The sequence below is a fragment of the Benincasa hispida genome, chromosome 3 (assembly GCF_009727055.1).
Source record: "Benincasa hispida cultivar B227 chromosome 3, ASM972705v1, whole genome shotgun sequence".
Taxonomy (NCBI): domain Eukaryota; kingdom Viridiplantae; phylum Streptophyta; class Magnoliopsida; order Cucurbitales; family Cucurbitaceae; genus Benincasa; species Benincasa hispida.
In genome coordinates, this window is record NC_052351.1 from 14,159,845 (window position 1) to 14,178,172 (window position 18,328).

General features: G+C 34.4%; 2 protein-coding genes across 7 annotated transcripts; one reads left to right on the forward strand and one right to left on the reverse strand.

The window, feature by feature from the left end:
* Nucleotides 1-1,677: 1,677 nt before the first annotated feature.
* On the forward strand, nucleotides 1,678-6,482 carry LOC120074458 (serine/threonine-protein kinase/endoribonuclease IRE1a-like). 3 transcript variants are annotated; one of them, XM_039027586.1, is made up of 7 exons: nucleotides 1,678-2,106; nucleotides 2,329-2,566; nucleotides 2,776-4,235; nucleotides 4,564-4,736; nucleotides 4,870-5,116; nucleotides 5,564-5,861; nucleotides 6,195-6,482. In XM_039027586.1, the coding sequence occupies exons 1-7, from the start codon at nucleotides 1,928-1,930 to the stop codon at nucleotides 6,339-6,341; spliced, it is 2,742 nt and encodes a 913-aa protein (XP_038883514.1). In that variant the 5' UTR covers nucleotides 1,678-1,927; the 3' UTR covers nucleotides 6,342-6,482. The 3 variants fall into 3 exon arrangements, with proteins under 3 accessions (XP_038883514.1, XP_038883516.1, XP_038883515.1); XM_039027588.1 differs by lacking the exon at nucleotides 1,678-2,106 and having other exon boundaries at nucleotides 2,333-2,492; XM_039027587.1 differs by lacking the exon at nucleotides 1,678-2,106 and having other exon boundaries at nucleotides 2,378-2,558.
* On the reverse strand, nucleotides 6,458-11,653 carry LOC120074456 (glutamate receptor 3.6). Of its 4 annotated transcripts, none has more exons than XM_039027582.1 (7): nucleotides 11,164-11,653; nucleotides 9,759-10,063; nucleotides 8,297-9,648; nucleotides 7,939-8,216; nucleotides 7,772-7,803; nucleotides 7,278-7,684; nucleotides 6,458-7,175 (listed from the first exon to the last, which is right to left on the reverse strand). In XM_039027582.1, the coding sequence occupies exons 2-7, from the start codon at nucleotides 10,039-10,041 to the stop codon at nucleotides 6,711-6,713; spliced, it is 2,817 nt and encodes a 938-aa protein (XP_038883510.1). In that variant the 5' UTR covers nucleotides 10,042-10,063; nucleotides 11,164-11,653; the 3' UTR covers nucleotides 6,458-6,710. The 4 variants fall into 4 exon arrangements, with proteins under 4 accessions (XP_038883510.1, XP_038883512.1, XP_038883513.1 ...); XM_039027584.1 differs by lacking the exon at nucleotides 11,164-11,653 and adding an exon at nucleotides 11,019-11,157; XM_039027585.1 differs by lacking the exon at nucleotides 11,164-11,653 and adding an exon at nucleotides 10,929-11,065.
* Nucleotides 11,654-18,328: the final 6,675 nt, after the last annotated feature.

An 18,328-nucleotide genomic window follows, 5' to 3' on the forward strand; every position in this document is an offset into this window, starting at 1 on the left:
ATTCTCGGTATGTTATTTAAATTTAATTTTATTTAACAAATATTTTATATGACTGTACAGTTAATTTAAAATCTAAAATATTAATTTAATAACATAGGTGGAGAGACAATTTTTTTTGTAACTAGGTCAACTACACATGTAGTTAGTCAGTATAGGTACATGTTTGATCTGCTTCAACCTGATCAGATATATGAATATCAAACCCAATTGAATTTTGTATACATAACTTTAATGTACTCGTCTTTAATAATTTTAATATAATATTTTATGTTTTAGATTGTTTGGGAGCCTTACAAAGCTGTCATGGATACTTTGCCCAATTTTTGTACAAACGGTCAAGACAAATGGCAGACAATAAGTCCTCACATATGTTTTCATATTGGTGAGTGACATTTTCCTAACAAGGTGATCAGACAATTTGGTTTCCAACATGATGTCCCATCAAAATGCAATACTAAACCTCTATTGCATGACATTGACCTAAGAACTAGAGATTGGTCTGAAAAAGTTGTACATTTGGTAGTGCAATGACACTATTGTGCAAGGTTTATTGCAATGGGGGTTCCAATTGGGCAATTTGATAGAGATGCAACTCAAAATTACATTAATTGGTACAATAATATTACAAAGCGCTATGTTACTTGTTCGAGACCAGCCGTGGGTCATTTGGTACATAATTAAATATTGTTTAATTATTTTTAATTTAAATTTATTGTAAATATTCTCTAATTGTTTTATAATTCACATAGATCAAACTACAGTTGCTTTCGTGATGTTGCAAATGATCCAAACCAGGTCTTTACTATAGGCAATAATAACGAAAGCTATATAGAGGAGATACATTATATGTACTACATGCCTATTGCTCCTCCACCAGTTCATAGGCGTATGAGACGTGCTCGAGTAGAAGAAGATGAGTTTGATGAGGTCAACCACAATGTAGAAGAATTACCTCCTATGACGTAGACGCAGAGCCAAACTGGTTATGCTAGTCCGATGATGATGCCACCTTTTGGTTCAGGATATTATGATTCAGAAGTAGATCCATCGTCTTCATACATGCATGGACATGGACGCGGGCGTGGAGAGCATAATGAATATTTATACTATGAAGTGCCTACAAAGGTACAAGAGCCACCAGAGCAACATCAAGAGGAACTAGAGCAACCTAGAGTTCAAAGTCGACGACGACAACCAGCTCGAAATCGACGACGTCCACCTTATGGGACACATTGATTGATAATTATTATTTTTAAATGAATGAGAAACAATAAATTGTTGTATTGATATGAATATCTTAATTTATATTTTATTATTTTCCAATTATGAATAATAGTTATAATATGGAAGAAAAAAAGATCGAGAATTTGTTCTTTCCTATGATGTCTTTTAGAGTTAAAAGGATGTAGTGTTGGTCGAGTTTTAAACATTCAACATACAATAATTAAAAAAAATTCGTTCAAATCAAATCTCCAGAATTACCACATTTCTCTAATTATTTTCAAAACTACAATATTTCACTAATTATTTTTTGAAGTTACAATATTCCTCCATTTCACCTAAAAGAAAGTCTATGGGTAATAATAAAAAGAAAAAAACTAAAAAGTCTTTGGACTAAACTTGACTATATCTTATGTTACGAAAAAATAAATAAATACGAACATCTAGACAATCGGGTGATTAATTAATTAGATTGGGGGCAAAAAAAAATTGCCTTAGAATCTTGGATTGCACCTGTATAGGCAAATCCCAAGGATTTGGTGATGCCAAGATTACATTCAATCGAAGAAGCTTGGAATCTCTCAATTGCCGCCCCTGTTTCTTAATCTTCTTCTAAATTTTCTTTTCTATTCATATATCTCATTTCAAATCTCATCCTATTTATATCCATTTCCCACTCTTTCCATATATTTATACTGGCTCTCTAATGAACTGCCATTTCTTTCGCCGTTTATGGCTACTTTTATTGATAATCTTAAGATTTTGGAGCTTTCTTGGCTCATCAAAGAGTTCTGATAATTCAGAATTCTCTGTTTTGAATCCGTATTGGGATAATTCTGAAGGAGTGGCTCGAATTGGCGGCAGATCTCTCTTGTCTCTTCCACTGTGAGTCTTTTAATTGGTTTCCCTAATTACGAAATTTTATTAGAACTGAATTATGACTTGGATTCTGGCTTGGACTTGGGGGGATTGAATACTCACGTCTATGTCATCCAGCTAGGGTTATTTGGCAGTTCAAATTTTGGGCTGATTTCATTAAACTTTAACCATTGAAATCTTGTCTCTCTGTGTTTTATAAATTAATGTAATTGCATGGTACTATTGTAGGAAAAGTAAAAGTAGTACTGCTCTTATTGCTGCTTTGGATGGAGCAATTCATTTGGTGGATAGTAATTCCATGAAGATAATTTGGTCATTTAGTTCTGGACCACCAATCTACTCATCATATCAAGCTATTATCAATCATGAACACAATCAAGAAAACGCTTCAGGTGTGAGCAGATCCTTCTTTTTTGATTGTGGGGATGATTGGGAGCTGTACATACACACAGAGCATGGTAAAATGGTAAAAATTAGTGAACTAATAACACCCATCATGTTATTGTTCTCTATTGATTTTGCAATCACTATTTTGATGGCCTTGGCAATTAGTTGAGAAAAATTTATAGTTTGTCTTGGCCTGTTTTTTTGAACATACATATTGTCTGCATATATTTGAAGTGTGAAAAATAGCTTCAAATTTGGTATGAATATATTTTTTTCTCGACATTTCAGAAACTACCAAGCACAATTGACGAGGTTGTTAGAAATACACCATACATATTTGAGGATGGTGCAGTGATGACTGGTTCTAGGAAAACTACAGTTTTTGAGGTCGATCCTGTGACTGGAGATCTTATTCGTAATCACATGTCTAATAGTTTGTCATCTGAACTAAACAATGAAGGAATTGGTGGTTATAAATCTAAAAAGAATCTAGACATTAAGGATTTGATGCAATCTGCTGTGATGAACCCTGTTGGGCCACGTTTGTACATCACAAGAACGGATTATTCTCTGAAATCATCTTTCTCGAATTCTGAAGAAGTTTCTTGGAGTTTGAATGTTGCTGAAATCGGAGCTACCTTACTCTGTCCAGATGTTGAGAATCCAATAGAAGGCATTCCTTGGATTCTTCAAAATAATAATAGTTTTGGAGTTGATTTTGCTATGCCATTGTCTTGCCAATCAAAAGCACTTGTCTTTCGTGAACGAAGCCATTTTTTGTCAGGACCGTCTGGGTATAAAAGACTATCAGAGGCTCATAATATCGATAATATGTCTTTAGTGCCTGCTTCAGGTTCATTACTTCCTTCCCAATTAAATGTTGCTGAACATATAGACACTCATCCTGAAAAGTTTATGCTTCATGGGCCTGTTAACATTGCCTCTTCTGCCGTAGGTTCAATGCCTTTTAATGAATCAAGTATTATTCAGGAACAAAAAATGGGGGCTCGTCCTGGAGCTGTTGGATTGTTTTTTGTATTTCTGATAACCATGCTAGTGGGATTGATGATGTATGGCAGGACATTGGCTGTACAGGTAAAACAATTTTTCTTAAAAGAGAAATCATCTAGTACTTCTAATTCAAGAGTTATCTCTTCAAAGAAAAACAAACCCCGAAAATCGAAAAGAAGTGCAAATTCTGGGAAAAGAGATGTTTCTATTTCATCAGAAATTGGAGATATGTTTATGCAAAGTGAGGATAATCTTAATAACGGGTTTCACAACAATAATCTTACCAATATTGCTAGTAGTGGACGTTGGATTGGTAAATTATTTATAACCAACAAAGAGATAGCCACGGGTAGTAACGGTACAATTATTCTTGAGGGAATATATGAAGGCCGACCAGTTGCTGTGAAACGCCTTGTGAAGACTCACCATGATGTTGCGTCTAAAGAAGTTCAAAATTTGATTGTTTCTGATCGTCACCCAAATATCGTTCGATGGTATGGGATGGACAGTGATCAAGATTTTGTATATCTTTCATTGGAACGGTGTACTTGTAGCCTTGATGATTTGATTCAGATTTACTCTAATTTATCCATGAACTATATGCCTGACTTGGATCGAGCTACTGGGCGCATGGATGAGTATAATATGCATTTGGAGTCTATCAAAGATTCTATGCCAAATTTGAAATTGTGGAAAGAAACTGGTCGTCCAACATCAGTTCTTCTAAAACTCATGAGGTTTTATATACTCTCCTAAAGTATCAACTTTTTATCCTATCCAATAAAGATCTTTGATTATATGGATTAATCCTCTTAGTTTTTGTACTGCAGTTATAACATTTTCTCACTAACTTATATATTGGTTCTTGGAACATGAAGAAGTAAAGTAATGTGTGATTTACATTATTATGAATCATGTTAAGTATAACTCTTCAAAATTTGTTTATTTATAAGTTGGAGTAAGAACCACTATGTTTTTTTAATTTCTTCTTCTTTTTTCATAAATATTATATTTATGTTTATGGATGTGCATCTGAACCCAAAATTTGGTTGGGGTCAAATACAGGGATGTGGTAGCTGGGCTTGAGCATTTGCATGAGTTGGGGATAATTCATCGGGACTTGAAGCCACAGAATGTGTTGATAGTTAAGCAACAATCTATATGCTCAAAGCTTTCTGATATGGGAATCAGTAAGCGTCTTCCAGCCAATGTGTCGTCCTTGGGACATCGTGCCACTGGCAAGTATCCTTTAATAGCTATTATCTCCCAACTTCAACACTCCTATTATTATTTAGTACATGCTTTCCTCGTTGGTAATAAGCCTTTTAACTCTCTAGAAATGGGTAATATGAGACAAAAATCCTATTGCAGGTTGTGGGAGTTCTGGTTGGCAAGCCCCTGAACAGCTTCTTCGGGGACGACAAACACGTGCAATCGATTCGTTTAGTTTAGGTTGTGTTCTCTTTTTCTGCATCACAGGTGGTAGACATCCATTTGGTGATCATCTTGAGCGTGATGTAAATATTGTGAAAAACAAGATGAACTTGTTATTGGTGGATAACATCCCAGAAGCTGTAGATCTTATTTCTCAATTGTTAAATCCTAACCCTAGTTTGAGGTAAGAAATTATTGTTAAAAAACTTTAAATTATCCTGGGTTAGCTTAGTAGTAAGTGGTAAATAGGGGATATGACTTTGCATGACTTTGATAAAGAGCTCAAAGGTCATTGGTTCAATCCACGGTGGCCACCTATCTGGGATTTAATATCCTACGAGTTTCCTTTAACTCCCAAATGTTGTAGGATCAAGTGGATTGTGCAGTGAAATTAGTCGAGATACACGTAAGCTGGCCTCGAAACTCATGGATAACAATAGAAAAAAAGTTTAAAAACTAAAAAAAAAATTTAATTATTAATTTTCATTTTCGTCTATTGAAGTTGAATAATATTGTGTATTTGACGTCCATTTGTACCAATGCCTGTTACTTTTATAGTGGAAAACATACTTTTATAGTGGAAAACATATATATACTTTCTCTCTTGATAATTTTCCATTGATTGTACCAGACCAAAAGCATCAGAGGTGTTACGACATCCTTTATTTTGGAGTTCAGAGATGCGGCTTTCTTTTCTTCGCGATACTAGTGACAGAATAGAGTTGGAAGATAGGGAGACTAATCTCTTGAAAGCATTAGAGAGCACTGCACCACAAGCTTTAGGCACTGAATGGGATGAAAAGATGGAACCAATTTTCATCGCTAACATTGGTCGGTATAGGCGTTACAAGTATTATAGTGTTCGAGATTTGTTGCGAGTTATGCGCAATAAATTGAATCATTATAGAGAATTGCCAGAAGAAATTCAGGTTTCCTTTTCTCTACCTTCTCTTTCCTTTTTCCCGTTGTTTCTTTTATTGTTCATTTTGATGAGCTAAAATTCTGTAGGAAGACATTGTTTTGATTTTATGATTTATACCACATATAATTCATATTTAGATTGTAAAAGCTAAATTTAACTCAAAGATGTTTATTGTCACTTGTCGAGTAGTATTACACCTTTGTGTTCCCTTTGTTCTCTTTGAAGACTAGTTTCCATGGTCAATTATAAGTATTATTGCTCCTTTGTGTTCCCTATGAAGATTGATTTCTATTTCGAGAGTTGCTCTATTATTTTGATTCGGGTTTGTCAATTATTACAGGAGCTCATTGGATCTATTCCGGAGGGATTTGATGACTACTTTACTAGAAGGTTTCCAAGACTCTTGATTGAAGTTTACAAAGTTATAAGTTGGTTTTGTAGGCAAGAAGAATGCTTCCAGAAGTACTTTAAAAGCCATGTAGACTAAATTATCAGATGCCAACAATGCATTATGGTCATGTTTAGAACACCAATTTGCATGCATACAACTGTAAATATATAGCTGAAATAGATCTCAAATACTGTCCAGTTTACAAAGTACTATAATTTGTACACGGTTACAAAATTTCATTTCCTCTTAGTACTTGACAAAGAACAGTGGTTCAAATGTTTCAATTTTCTTATAATAGCTAACTTAGCTATCAAATTCTACAAGCAACTGGGCAATATTGCTGTTAAAGAAAATCAAACGAGCTCTAACATTATGCAACCAAGACGTCCATTTTTGACTCGTACCAACAGATTTGATATTTTGTAAAATTGCACATAGGTCAGGATATGTTATTCTCCAGGAAGATCATGCATCAATACCATCAGCATAACCATGGCCAAATTTTCTTGAACTGCCTGTTGAATTTTCTTCATTCACGCTTCTAACTGAAGCCTCCTGCATCCGTCTTCGCTTGGATTGACTTTTGAAAACTTCTTCTTTTTCATCTGCAAAAGAAAGGAATCTATGCAGGCTTGCAGATCGAGAGGTTTGCTCAGAAGACCCGAGTTCTTCAGTGTAATGCTCGCTATATTGGCGCACTGTTTGAAAGAGGTATATCGATAGAGCAAGCAAACAGGCTAATCCACATATTACAAAAAGTCCCCAAAAACTATTAAGCTGAAGTCGATCCACCTCAAATTTGGAAGCTTGTGATGTGCAGGCACTTTTCATTAACCATTTGTCATGTATCCTTTGAAGATCTCCGTTTTCGGACAGTTTTAGAATAGCTGTGGACATGTCAACTGCTAAAGGAGAGTCACGCGGGAAAGCCTGTTGGTACAGTGTACAATCATCAGATCATCAGATGATAACTAGAAGGACCAACAAGCAAGCAAAAGAACAGACAACATTGTTGATGATTGAAGTACTTACAAATCCCCACCCATTTTTGGTGAACTCTTGGCCAACAATACTGTATTCGCAACGGGTTGAAAGGAAGAGCTCTACATATGCTCGCTCATCGATAATAGCAGCAACACCATTATTCGTGGGCCCGTCGTTCAAGGCTTTGACATAGTGTTCTGCTGAGATGAGTGGAACGAGTCTCGACTCATGAATGCCAAGCTCCTCAATCAAGTAGTTTCGAGCAAATGAACCCTGCTGGTAGCCAATTGGGTCATTGTTTGAAATCAAAGTTTCAATTCCTTTGACAGGAGAAGAAAGTTGTTGAACTGTAAGGATAGAGGTCAAGCTTGCAGTATAGCTTGAGTTGATAATTAGAACAACAAATAACCATATGATCAGCACGAGGCGACCGAGGGCACTGACTGTGTTTTCCCCTGCACAAAAGACATGAAATATATAATGAGCTTCCATCAAATTCATTTCCATCAAGACTAAGAAGTCAAGTTAGTTTGTTAACTTACGATGAGAGAAGAATAGAGTTGAAAAGCTGAACCTGCAATGGAACAAAAAGAATAAAAATACGAAGTTCGTGATCAATATGATACGTTTGGAAGTTTTGATGAAGAGGGGTTTGAAACAAAAATAAATGCATCACAGTTTACTCATATGAATATCTAACTGAACTTACCATAGAGTGGTAATAACTTGTTTCTTTGGAGGCCCACGAAAATCATCATTTATCCTATGCTCCAAAATCCAAACAACTGCTCCTATTACAAGAAAAGAAGCAGCAGTAACACACCACATCTTCGGAGTGAACGGCCGTAAAAAGGCCCAAGCACTTGAATTCAACTTCTTGACTGGGGCTACAACTACTAGGCCAGACTCGATATATGGTTGTGTAAAATCTGCCATCCTGGTTCGATTAGTTATAATTGCAATGTCACCTATCGCTCCATCAAAGACCTACAAGAATATATTTGAAGTTACATGAAGCTTTGTATTAAAAAGTTCCATCCCAAGTAACCTTTCAGTATAATGCTCACCCCGGTTGTAATTAGACGAATAAGTTCAGTTTCACTAGGATTAGTAAGGCCATCCCCGAAAGGAAATAACTTATAGGGGACCGCATAAGGCAACACGTTGATTGCTGCAGTGAAGACATCAACGCAGTAGCCAGTGAACATGTCAGTTCCTTCTACTTGTGAGACAAATTCTTGATAACTGACTCGTCTAGGAACTCCAATTCTCAAGTGTCTTCCACTGTTTGGAAATGCCCACCCACGGGGCTTCCGTGTTGCTTGTCCAGGCCATACCACATCATATAGCTTTTGATTTGAACTGGTTAGGTTAGGTGGTTTCGAGTAAAGGGTTTCAGGAGGCACAATTGACAAGCCAGAATAGTTGGACCAATAACCAATTCTTCTTTCCCCTGTGCCGATTATATTGATCACTTCGAATGCAGGGTGAATTAAGTCCCTATCTGGAGTGAACTCAACTGAACCTGTTATTCCAGTAAAATTGACTTCTAAAATTTTGTCAAGTAGTGTCTTCCCACCATTGAAGATGCTCATTGAGTTAAGATTCAAAGTTCCAACATCAGTCCCAGTTAACTTTGAAAGTTTTGAAAATGAAAGATTTCCACCTTCATTAAGAAATGAATTTATTGCATGAGCAAGCATCCAAACAGTATCATAAGCATATAATCCGTAAGTACTCAATCCAAGCGGACCACTTGATGACTTTCCATTAGTCAAATTGGTCCACCTTGAAACAAAATTCCTTTTGAGTGCAGAATCTGGTGTATAAAGGCGCAAAGCAACAAGTCCTTGAATATTTTCCATAGAAGCAGAAGGAAGAGGAGAATTCGTGTCAAGTAGTAAAGAAAGCCAGTTAGTGGCTAACCACACATACCCGGGTCCTGTCATCCCAAGATATTGAGCCACATTGAGCACAACCATACCTGTGGTCTCATAAGTGTGAACAACAAGTATCCGAGACTCAGTTAAAGCCACCTTAACAAGTGCATCAGTGACCTCATCTCGACTTGCATCAGGCTTCAATGGTACTTTTAATGAGATCTTGCATCGTTTCTCATTAAGCTGATCCCCCAATGCAGCGATACCATTTCTACCATGGTCATCATCAACAAAGATGGCAATCACCTCTCTCCATTGGTAGTATTCAACTATTTGAGCTACTGCAGCCATCTGATACAGATCATTCTGTGACGTTCTGATAAAGAAAGGAAACTGAAGCGATGACAGCGTGGGATCTGTTGCTGAAAATGACAATAGAGGGACTTGGAGCTCATTTGCGATATGAGATATAACATGAGCAGTTACAGAGTTTTGGGGGCCAATTATGGCCATAGTCTTAGTCTCCATGAAACGCAAGGCTGTAAGAAAGAAGAATCATAAACCATCTCCATTCAAGATAAAACAATCAAGAATACATATCAGTTATAAGCTTATGTGCAATAAGTTTGACGTGTGATGAAAGACATACATTCAATGATGCCCAAAAATCCACTGTAATTGGTATCATGTAAACTAAGTTTCAGTTTTGTCCCCCCCAGAATGGATGGATCAGAATTAACATCCTCGACAGCAGCTTCTACAGCAATTTTTCCAACTTTGCCGATCATAGAACGGAAAGAGAATAAAGCCCCAATGTTAACAACTTCAGGTCTCGTATATACATATGTGCTGTCTCCAATTGAGGAACTCCCACTGAAGAGAAGCACCAATACTAGAATGCAAATACTCCTCATTGTGAACTGGATATCCATTATTCCTCAAATATAATCCAATCTGTCAAAATATGAGGAAAAAGAAAAAAAAAAAAAAAAAGAATGATGAATAAAAGCTGCACACTCAAAGATCTCTAAATACTTCAAAATTGAGAAAAAAAAAAACCACCTGAAAATGTGAAAACAAATACAGAATTTTCTTTTAGGATAAGAAATAACTTCATTGAATAAATGAAATCCATGGGTATCCATTGGTACACGAGGACCCCAATCATAGGGTGTACAAAAAGATCCTTTCAAAGGGAGTGCAAAAGGTGTTTCCAATTTGCAACATGGAAAGAAAAATTGTGATTGTATATAGCCTGTAAATCTTTGCACCAAAAAAAACATTGTATATGATGGTATCAATAATGTCCTTTGTTGTCTTAGCCTTGTCTTGGAAGAAACAAGTACAGAATTGCATGAGTAAATGATCCTAATACATTAAACATGAAACAAACTCTAAATCATACTCTTCTCTAACTCAATAAATTTGCACAAATTGACCTAAGACTGTAAAATAAGATACACTTAAGCATAAAACTGTTACAAATACCCACCAAAGTACGTCGGGAAAATGTCATTTAAAGCAAAGATTTACAGAATTAACTAGAGATGAAAAAGATCAAAAGGTGGTTAGTGAAACTTTTGAGAAGTCAAAAGAGGAAAAGACATGGATGGGAGTTATTCCACACAAAACAAAAAGGGAGCCTAAATCAAAGAATAAAAAGCAGTAACAATTTTTTTTTTTTAAAAACCCTAAATATTCAAAGGGCATTCTCAGATTAGATACTCAAGTTTCATACACTTCAGATAAGCTGCAAACCAACTAGAACTGAATTCACAGAATCCACTCTTGAGCTACATAAACTTGAAGATTCAATAACCTCGTCCTAGTGAAGATGTTTTTAAACAGAACCCTCTTCCACAAGAACAAGCCAGGAAAATTTTAGCTCGTGAACAAAAAGAGGGCCCACCTCCATCCACTCTGACTGGTTGAGAGTGTTCTAATGTGGATACAGATGCCCTTTAAAACTAGTACAGAGCCATTAGAGGACAACCCAAAAGGGAAAAGCATAAAAACATTCGATTATTGAAGAGATCCAGCGCCATTACAATTACCTTAAGCTCTGAGGCTTCAAAATGTTTGGAAGAGAGTTGAAATCCTCGGCTTAGCAGTCCTACTGGAAAACCAATCATCGCTGATTTTGGGGCCCAAAAAAGTAGCTTTCACAAGTCGCACGCTACCCTTTTCAGCCATAAACAAATATTGCACCTTCATTGTGCGCAGTGCGCACATTCGCAACCGTACCCTCCATTACGATCACTAGCAATAGGAATTTTAAAACCCTTGTTTCAAAATTCATGGTAGTGGAGTCTTTTAGTGGTGTAGTGGAGTCATTTTGGGGCAAAATTTGAACTGGGTTTTGCTTATTTTTCTTCTTTGGATTGAAATTCATCTCGTCTTTTCCATAATAAAACAAAAGTCAAGAAATTTGGAGGTAGAGATTGTATTATTTCATCCTTCCCTTGGGAATAATCATGTGTTGCACAGACTGATGTGTGCAAATAATCATAGACATGGTTCAGCGCATGTGAAGATTGGAGGGTTGATTTGTGTTTACAATAGAGTGCAAAATTAAAAAAAAAAAAAAAAAAAAAAAAAAAAAAAAAAAAATTGTTTGTGAAATATCTTATTGTCTTTTATCAATAAATATTTTAAATTGGTAAAGATGTTGGATTCCTCCTACCACATGTTATCAACAAAAAAAAAATTAAAGAAAAGAAAAACTATTTTAAAGGACAAAGTTACTAAAAATATTTATTAATAATAATAAAATATCTCTGATTATCTACGATAGATCGTAATAGACTATTATCTATATGATACATATAGTAATTTATCGTGGCCTTTTACCAATAGGTAGTAAAATTTTGTTATATTTATAAACATTTTAATTCATTTTCCTATATTTGAAAACAACTCAAAATAAAATTAGTTTAAGTTTGTCATCTTAATTATTTGAATATCGTCAAGTTTAAAATAAAATATTTTTTATGCTATTCAAATATGGATAATTTGAATAATAAATTTTTGGTTAAAAATCACTATTGGTCCTTGAACTTTTACAAAAGTAAGATTTAGTCACTGAACTTTCTAATTCGTATCAATTTGGTCATTGTTTTAAAATTTCTGTTAACTCGTAGACGAAAATGTGAGATGGCATCACGTATCATCCTACCTGTGAAAAATAAAGGCCACGTATAATGCATTACAGGAAAAGGGCGTGGATTAGTTAGAGAAAAAAATGCTATTCAGATTTCTTCTCTTCTCATTCTCGTCTGTACATCTTCTTCCTTCTACTTTATCATGTAGTATTCTTGAAAACTATAAAGAGAAGTTGTACGATTTGCAATCAGCGTCTGGATTTGTCAAGGTTAGTTTGAATTTTTCTCAATCATTTATTGTGTTCTTGAAATTTTTGGAAGTAAGTTTTTTAGGGTTTGGTTGAGTACAAATTTTCAATATCATTTGTCTACCTCATTTTAGAAGAGCTCCAAGTAAGCCAAAGAAGTTAAGAAGGAGAGAATTTGATAAACGGCGAAAAGAGACTGCAATTGGTAAAAGACATATTTCTATGAAGTGGAGTTAATGTAATCAATATGGTCACAACAAAAGGAGATGCAAAGAGACAATTGACAAAAATAGAACTTCACAGGTTAGGATAGTTTTTTTTTTCTTTCTTTTTCATATTAGTTTATTTTTAAAACTTTCTCATTACTCTCAATAATTGTGCAGGCTATTGGTTATGCATTTAGTTTTCATTTTGCATTTGACCTTATTTTGTGTTAATTAATCATAGTCATGAGAACTATGAAATTAGCTTTGTAATTGATGTGAAACTTAGACTACCGTAGAATAACTAATGTCTATGAAACTAGTTTTTTAATGGTTGCAAATTACTTCGAGTTGGAAATTCAATTCTCCAACCTCTCAACAATACGTAAATTTTCATTTCTCACTATGATAAGGTCATGATTATTTCAACAATCACACGAATACTTTAGTGGTAATTAAGTTGTTAAAAACTGAAAGGTTTTAATTTGCATCAATCATATGTAACATAAAAATCAATATCCTCATATACTTTTCAAATTTAAAGTACATATGAAATCCAATCTTCCCAAAAACTACAAATTTATGCTGGATACAAATGAATCAATGGTCCAAATGAATTACAAAATCATTACCCATCTAAGTCTTTTCTTCAATATTATGCAAGTCGAATTAGATGAAATTGTAGAGGCAACAAACTTTCGCATTTCCTTCTAATTGCTTCTTCTGCATCAAGTATCCATACAATGCAACAAGGGATAAAGATCAATCTCAACCAACTATGCATTGAATCAGCAAACAAAATTAATCTAGAAAATACGTAGAATACAGTAGAATTATAAGTGATTTAAAATAAAAAATAAAAAAATAAAAAAATAAAAGAAGAAGAAGAAAAAAGATCAACACAACAAGCTTTCTAAATAAAAAAAAGTGAGAAAAGGAAAGAGAAAAATATAAACAGTTGAAATTTTTAGAGAAAAAAACCTCATATCCAATTGAAAATATAACTAACCTCAAACAAGCCTAGAGATCAAATTTTTAGTCATAAGTTTTGATAAGTTTATCAACGACTAGAATAGTGAATAATATGCAGTCAAAAGAAATTTTAAAGCCTTTTTTTTTTTTTATGACAAAACTTGAATTTGATTGAAATGAAACCAAACCCTAAAAAACCCACTTCCAAAAATTTCAAAAACACAATAAAAAATTTAGAGAAACTTCAAACCAACCTAAAAAATCCAAGTAGGTACCGATCGGAAATTGTATAACCCTTCTTTCATTTTCGAAGAATATAGGATAAAAGAGAAGGAGAAATCGCATGAATGGAAAGAAAGAATTTTCGAATGCGAAAAGAAGAAATCCGATCTTTTTCTTCTCTAATACATTAATATATTATGGGTGACCTTTATTTTTCACAGGTAGAATGACACATGGCGCTATCTCAAACTTCCGTTTGCAAGTTAAGAGAAATTTCAATAGAAGGACCAAATTGGTACCAATTAGAAAGTTCATAAACTAAATCGTTACTTTTGAACGTTTAGGGACCAACTCATTATTTTTGTAAAAGTTTAGGGACCAATAGTGTTTTTAACCTAAATTTTTTTTCTTATATTTTTGCCATTTAATACACTAATTTAAATGAACAAAAAAACACTGACTTATTGTCATACCCCCAGACTATCCTTTTAACTTGGAAGTAGATATGACTGCAGCAGTTATCAACCTTTTTATTGGTACTCACTGCCTGCTAACTTGCCTAGAGCCCCTGATAACATCCAACATGCATAAAAAAAAAAAATCAACGACCAACAGTCACGTCCATCAAGCTTTCATACACATCAATAACACAAACAGAGTGAACTTAACATAACCTTAAGGACCCCAATTCACAAACTAGTCCCTATATACACTAAAATATGTGTACAAATAATTACAGACAAACACCTAAATGGTTCAGAAAACTAGAGTCTTTGTTCTTGAGTGGCGGAGCAGTAACAAAGTTATCTTCTAGGGAGTTGACTGCTACTTGTGGAAAAGAAACATGTAAAACGGGGTGAGCTACTAGCCCAGTGAATGATTAATAAAACATAGTTCTCATGCTTCTAACTGTACTAAAAGAATATAAAATCTTTCCAAGCAACTAAACATGAAAACTTTTATCATAACGTGTCTGATCTTATAGCTTAAAACTGATTTTTAGTTGAGAGCGAACCGCAAAAACCATTCAAACCGTAAAAACCATTCTGATGGGCGTTGGCCTTGTGCTATGAATCAACGCCTAGCATAAGGCCAAAAATACCCACCTTAGAATAAATATGTACATGTATCATAAATAAATATAAAGGATTATATTTTATAGATGCATGATTAAATTAGCATGCCCATGCATCATTATATAAGTATTATGTTAGTAATGTATGATTAACCTAAGCATATCCATGCATCATACTATATATTTTGTTATAATGAATAATGAACTGATGTATGTGAATGCTTGTTTTTCATATATGATTTATATAAATGTTATATTTATCAAATGAAAATGGAATTTGCATTGAGCATGACATTACTTAGATAAATATAATTGTTATATTTAATCGATGTCTTTAGATGCAAATTTATAGGTTTTAATAAAACATTAAAATATAAGCGTTATAGTTTTAGTGAGATATTTTAAAATCTATAATCAAAAGTTGCATGCAAACATAGGTCCAAATTAATTTTATATAGTTTAAAATTAATCAAGCTAGACTTATGTTTTTTTTAATGGGATTAAGAATATTGTTTTAGTAAGATTAAAATGAATTTAATTAAAAGATTAAATTTATAAAATAATTGCTCATAAGGGATATTTGTTTAAGGAAGGTTCTATCGGGGAGGGGTATTTAAGCTGACGGAAACGGAACACCTCTACTTAGGAACCAACATGAAAGGTAAATTGGACAAATATTTTATAAGCATGCAATAAATGATTGATTTTATTAAAAGAGTTTAATAAATGAAATTAAGTATTGTTAAATTATTTAATATATATATGTCATGTTGAGAAAATTTAAAGGGACTTAGATAAATTCATTAGTTGGGTTTTAATTAAATATAATAAAATCCTTAAAATATTAGAATACTTTAGTTGGAGGATATTGGTATATGTGATATATCAAATTTCAGCTCTCATGTCCTTAAGAGTTCACACTGTGAGATCCATAATCAACTTCGTGTCGCCTTAGGTGTGACCTCCCTCGGAAAGTGTTTGCATGAGTCAATAACAAGGTGAATAGGGAAAGTGTTCATAGTAAGTGGGAGAGGGACGCGTGTCAACGTATCCCATGGTCTCCTCCATTAGGTTGCACCATAAGATTCCTATGGTCCGCCTGCATGTCATCTTGGAGCAACCATCCCTTCGAAGGTCTGATCATAGGGGTCGGAACAACGCAAACTCCAGAAATGGATAAAGTTTCTTAAGTTAATCTTCAACAATTATCTTTCTCTTCAGTAGCCTATTGAAAGCGTATCTTTGAGATCCGAAAATGGTAGGGTCACACTTACAGGATGAATTAAGTTAGTTAATGAATACTTGACTAAAACAACGATAGCTAAAAACTATAGGAATAAGAGTTATTTTGGTGTTAGTGACTGGCTGAGATTGTCTCAATTCAGGGGAAGAGTAGCTAGTCACCCTTCAGTGGTTGTTGCTCTAAACCTCTGAAGTATCGTTGCAAAAATAAAAATTAATAGTTTAATTAGAGTTTTATGATTACATATGTTTTTACCAAATTTATTGGATTATTAAGTAATGGGTTATAAAAAATATAACTAATAAGGTCAATTAATTGTTGTATGCTTTAGCATGTCTTCCACAATCATATTTTTGCTTAAAAATGAGAAAGTAACTAGTGAAAACTATGTGACGTGAAAATATAACCTGAATATGGTTATGGTTATTGATGATTTGCGATTTTTCTGATGGAGAAATGTTATCTAGTCCCCACTCGAAATGCATCTGAAGCGTTGAAGGATGCTTATGATTGTTGGATGAAGGCCAATGATAAGGCCTGAGTCTACATCTTAGCAAGTATGTCTAACGTTCTTACCAAGAAGCATGAGGCCATAATATCTACACGTCAAATCATGGCATCCCTCCAAGAGATGTTTAGGCAACTATCCATTCAAATTTGGCACGAGACCCTCAAGCACATTTACAATGTGTACATGAAAGAAAGCTAATCAGTGAGAGATCATGTTCTCGACCTGATGGTCTAGTTCAATGTCGTTGAAATGAACGGTGCAGTCATTGATGAGTAGAGTCAGGTGTCCTTTATTTTAGAATCTCTTTCGAAGAGTTTTCTTCAATTTTACAGCAATGCGGTTATGAACAAAATACAGTACAATCTGACTACCCTTTTAAACGAGTTATAGACTTTGAGTCCGTTATGAAAGGTAACGGACTAGTAGAGGGAAAAGCAAATGTTGCCCATTCCAAAAAAGTTCCATAAGGGTTCATCCTCTGGAACTAAGTCTGTTCTTTCGACCTCTGGTTCTAAAAAAATCTAGAAAAAGAAAGGAGGGAAGGGGAAGGCTCCTGATGTTGGGAAAGGAAAGGGCAAAACTAAGGCTGACAAGGGAAAATGCTTCCATTGTAATGTGGATGGTCATTGGAAAGGCAATTGTCTTAAGTACCTTGCTGAGAAGAAGAAAGAGAAAGAAGGTAAATATGATTTACTTATTCTGGAAACTTGTTTAATGGAAAATGGCCATGATGCCTGGATACTTGATTCAGAAGCCATTAATCATGTTTATTCTTCTTTACAGGGAATTAGTTCCTTCCAGCAGCTAGAAGAGGGTGAAATGACACTCGAGGTTGGAATGGGAGATGCCATTCAGCTCGTGCAGTGGGAGTTGCTAAGTTATTTTTTGGAAGTACATTTTTATTTTTAGAAAGCTTATACATTGTTCCAAAAATGAGGAGGAACCTTGTTTCTATTTCCTATTTAGTTGAACAATCATGCTCTATTTCTTTTAATTCAAATGAAGTGTTCATTATGAAAAATGGTGTGACTATTTGTTCAGTTAAACTAGAAGACAACTTATATGTATTAAGACCAACTGAAACAAAAGCACTTTTGAATCATGAGATGTTTAAAATAGTTAATACTCGAACAAAAAGGCGAAGAATTTCTCCAAGTAACAATGATATGTATCTTTGGCATTTGAGATTAGGCCACATAAATCTCAATAGGATAGGAAGATTGGTAAAGAATGGGCATTTAAGCAAGTTAGAAGATGATTCATTACCTCCATGTGAATCCTTTCTCAAATGAAAAATGACTAAAAGACCTTTTAGTTGAAAAGGTTATAGAGCCAAATAACCCTTAGAGCTCATACATTTGAATCTTTGTGGTCTGATGAATGTAAAGGCTAGAGTTGGATATGAATACTTCATCTCTTTCATAGATGATTATTCAATGTATGGTTACTTATACCAATGAAACATAAGCCTGAAGCCTTTGAAAAGTTCAAAGAGTATAAGGCTGAAGTTGAAAACCTATTAGGTAAAAAACAATTAAAACACTTCGATTTGATCCGGACGAGGAGTACATGAATTTAAGATTCTAGGACTATATGATAGAACATGGAATTCAATCCCAACTCTTAGCACCTAGTACATGTCAG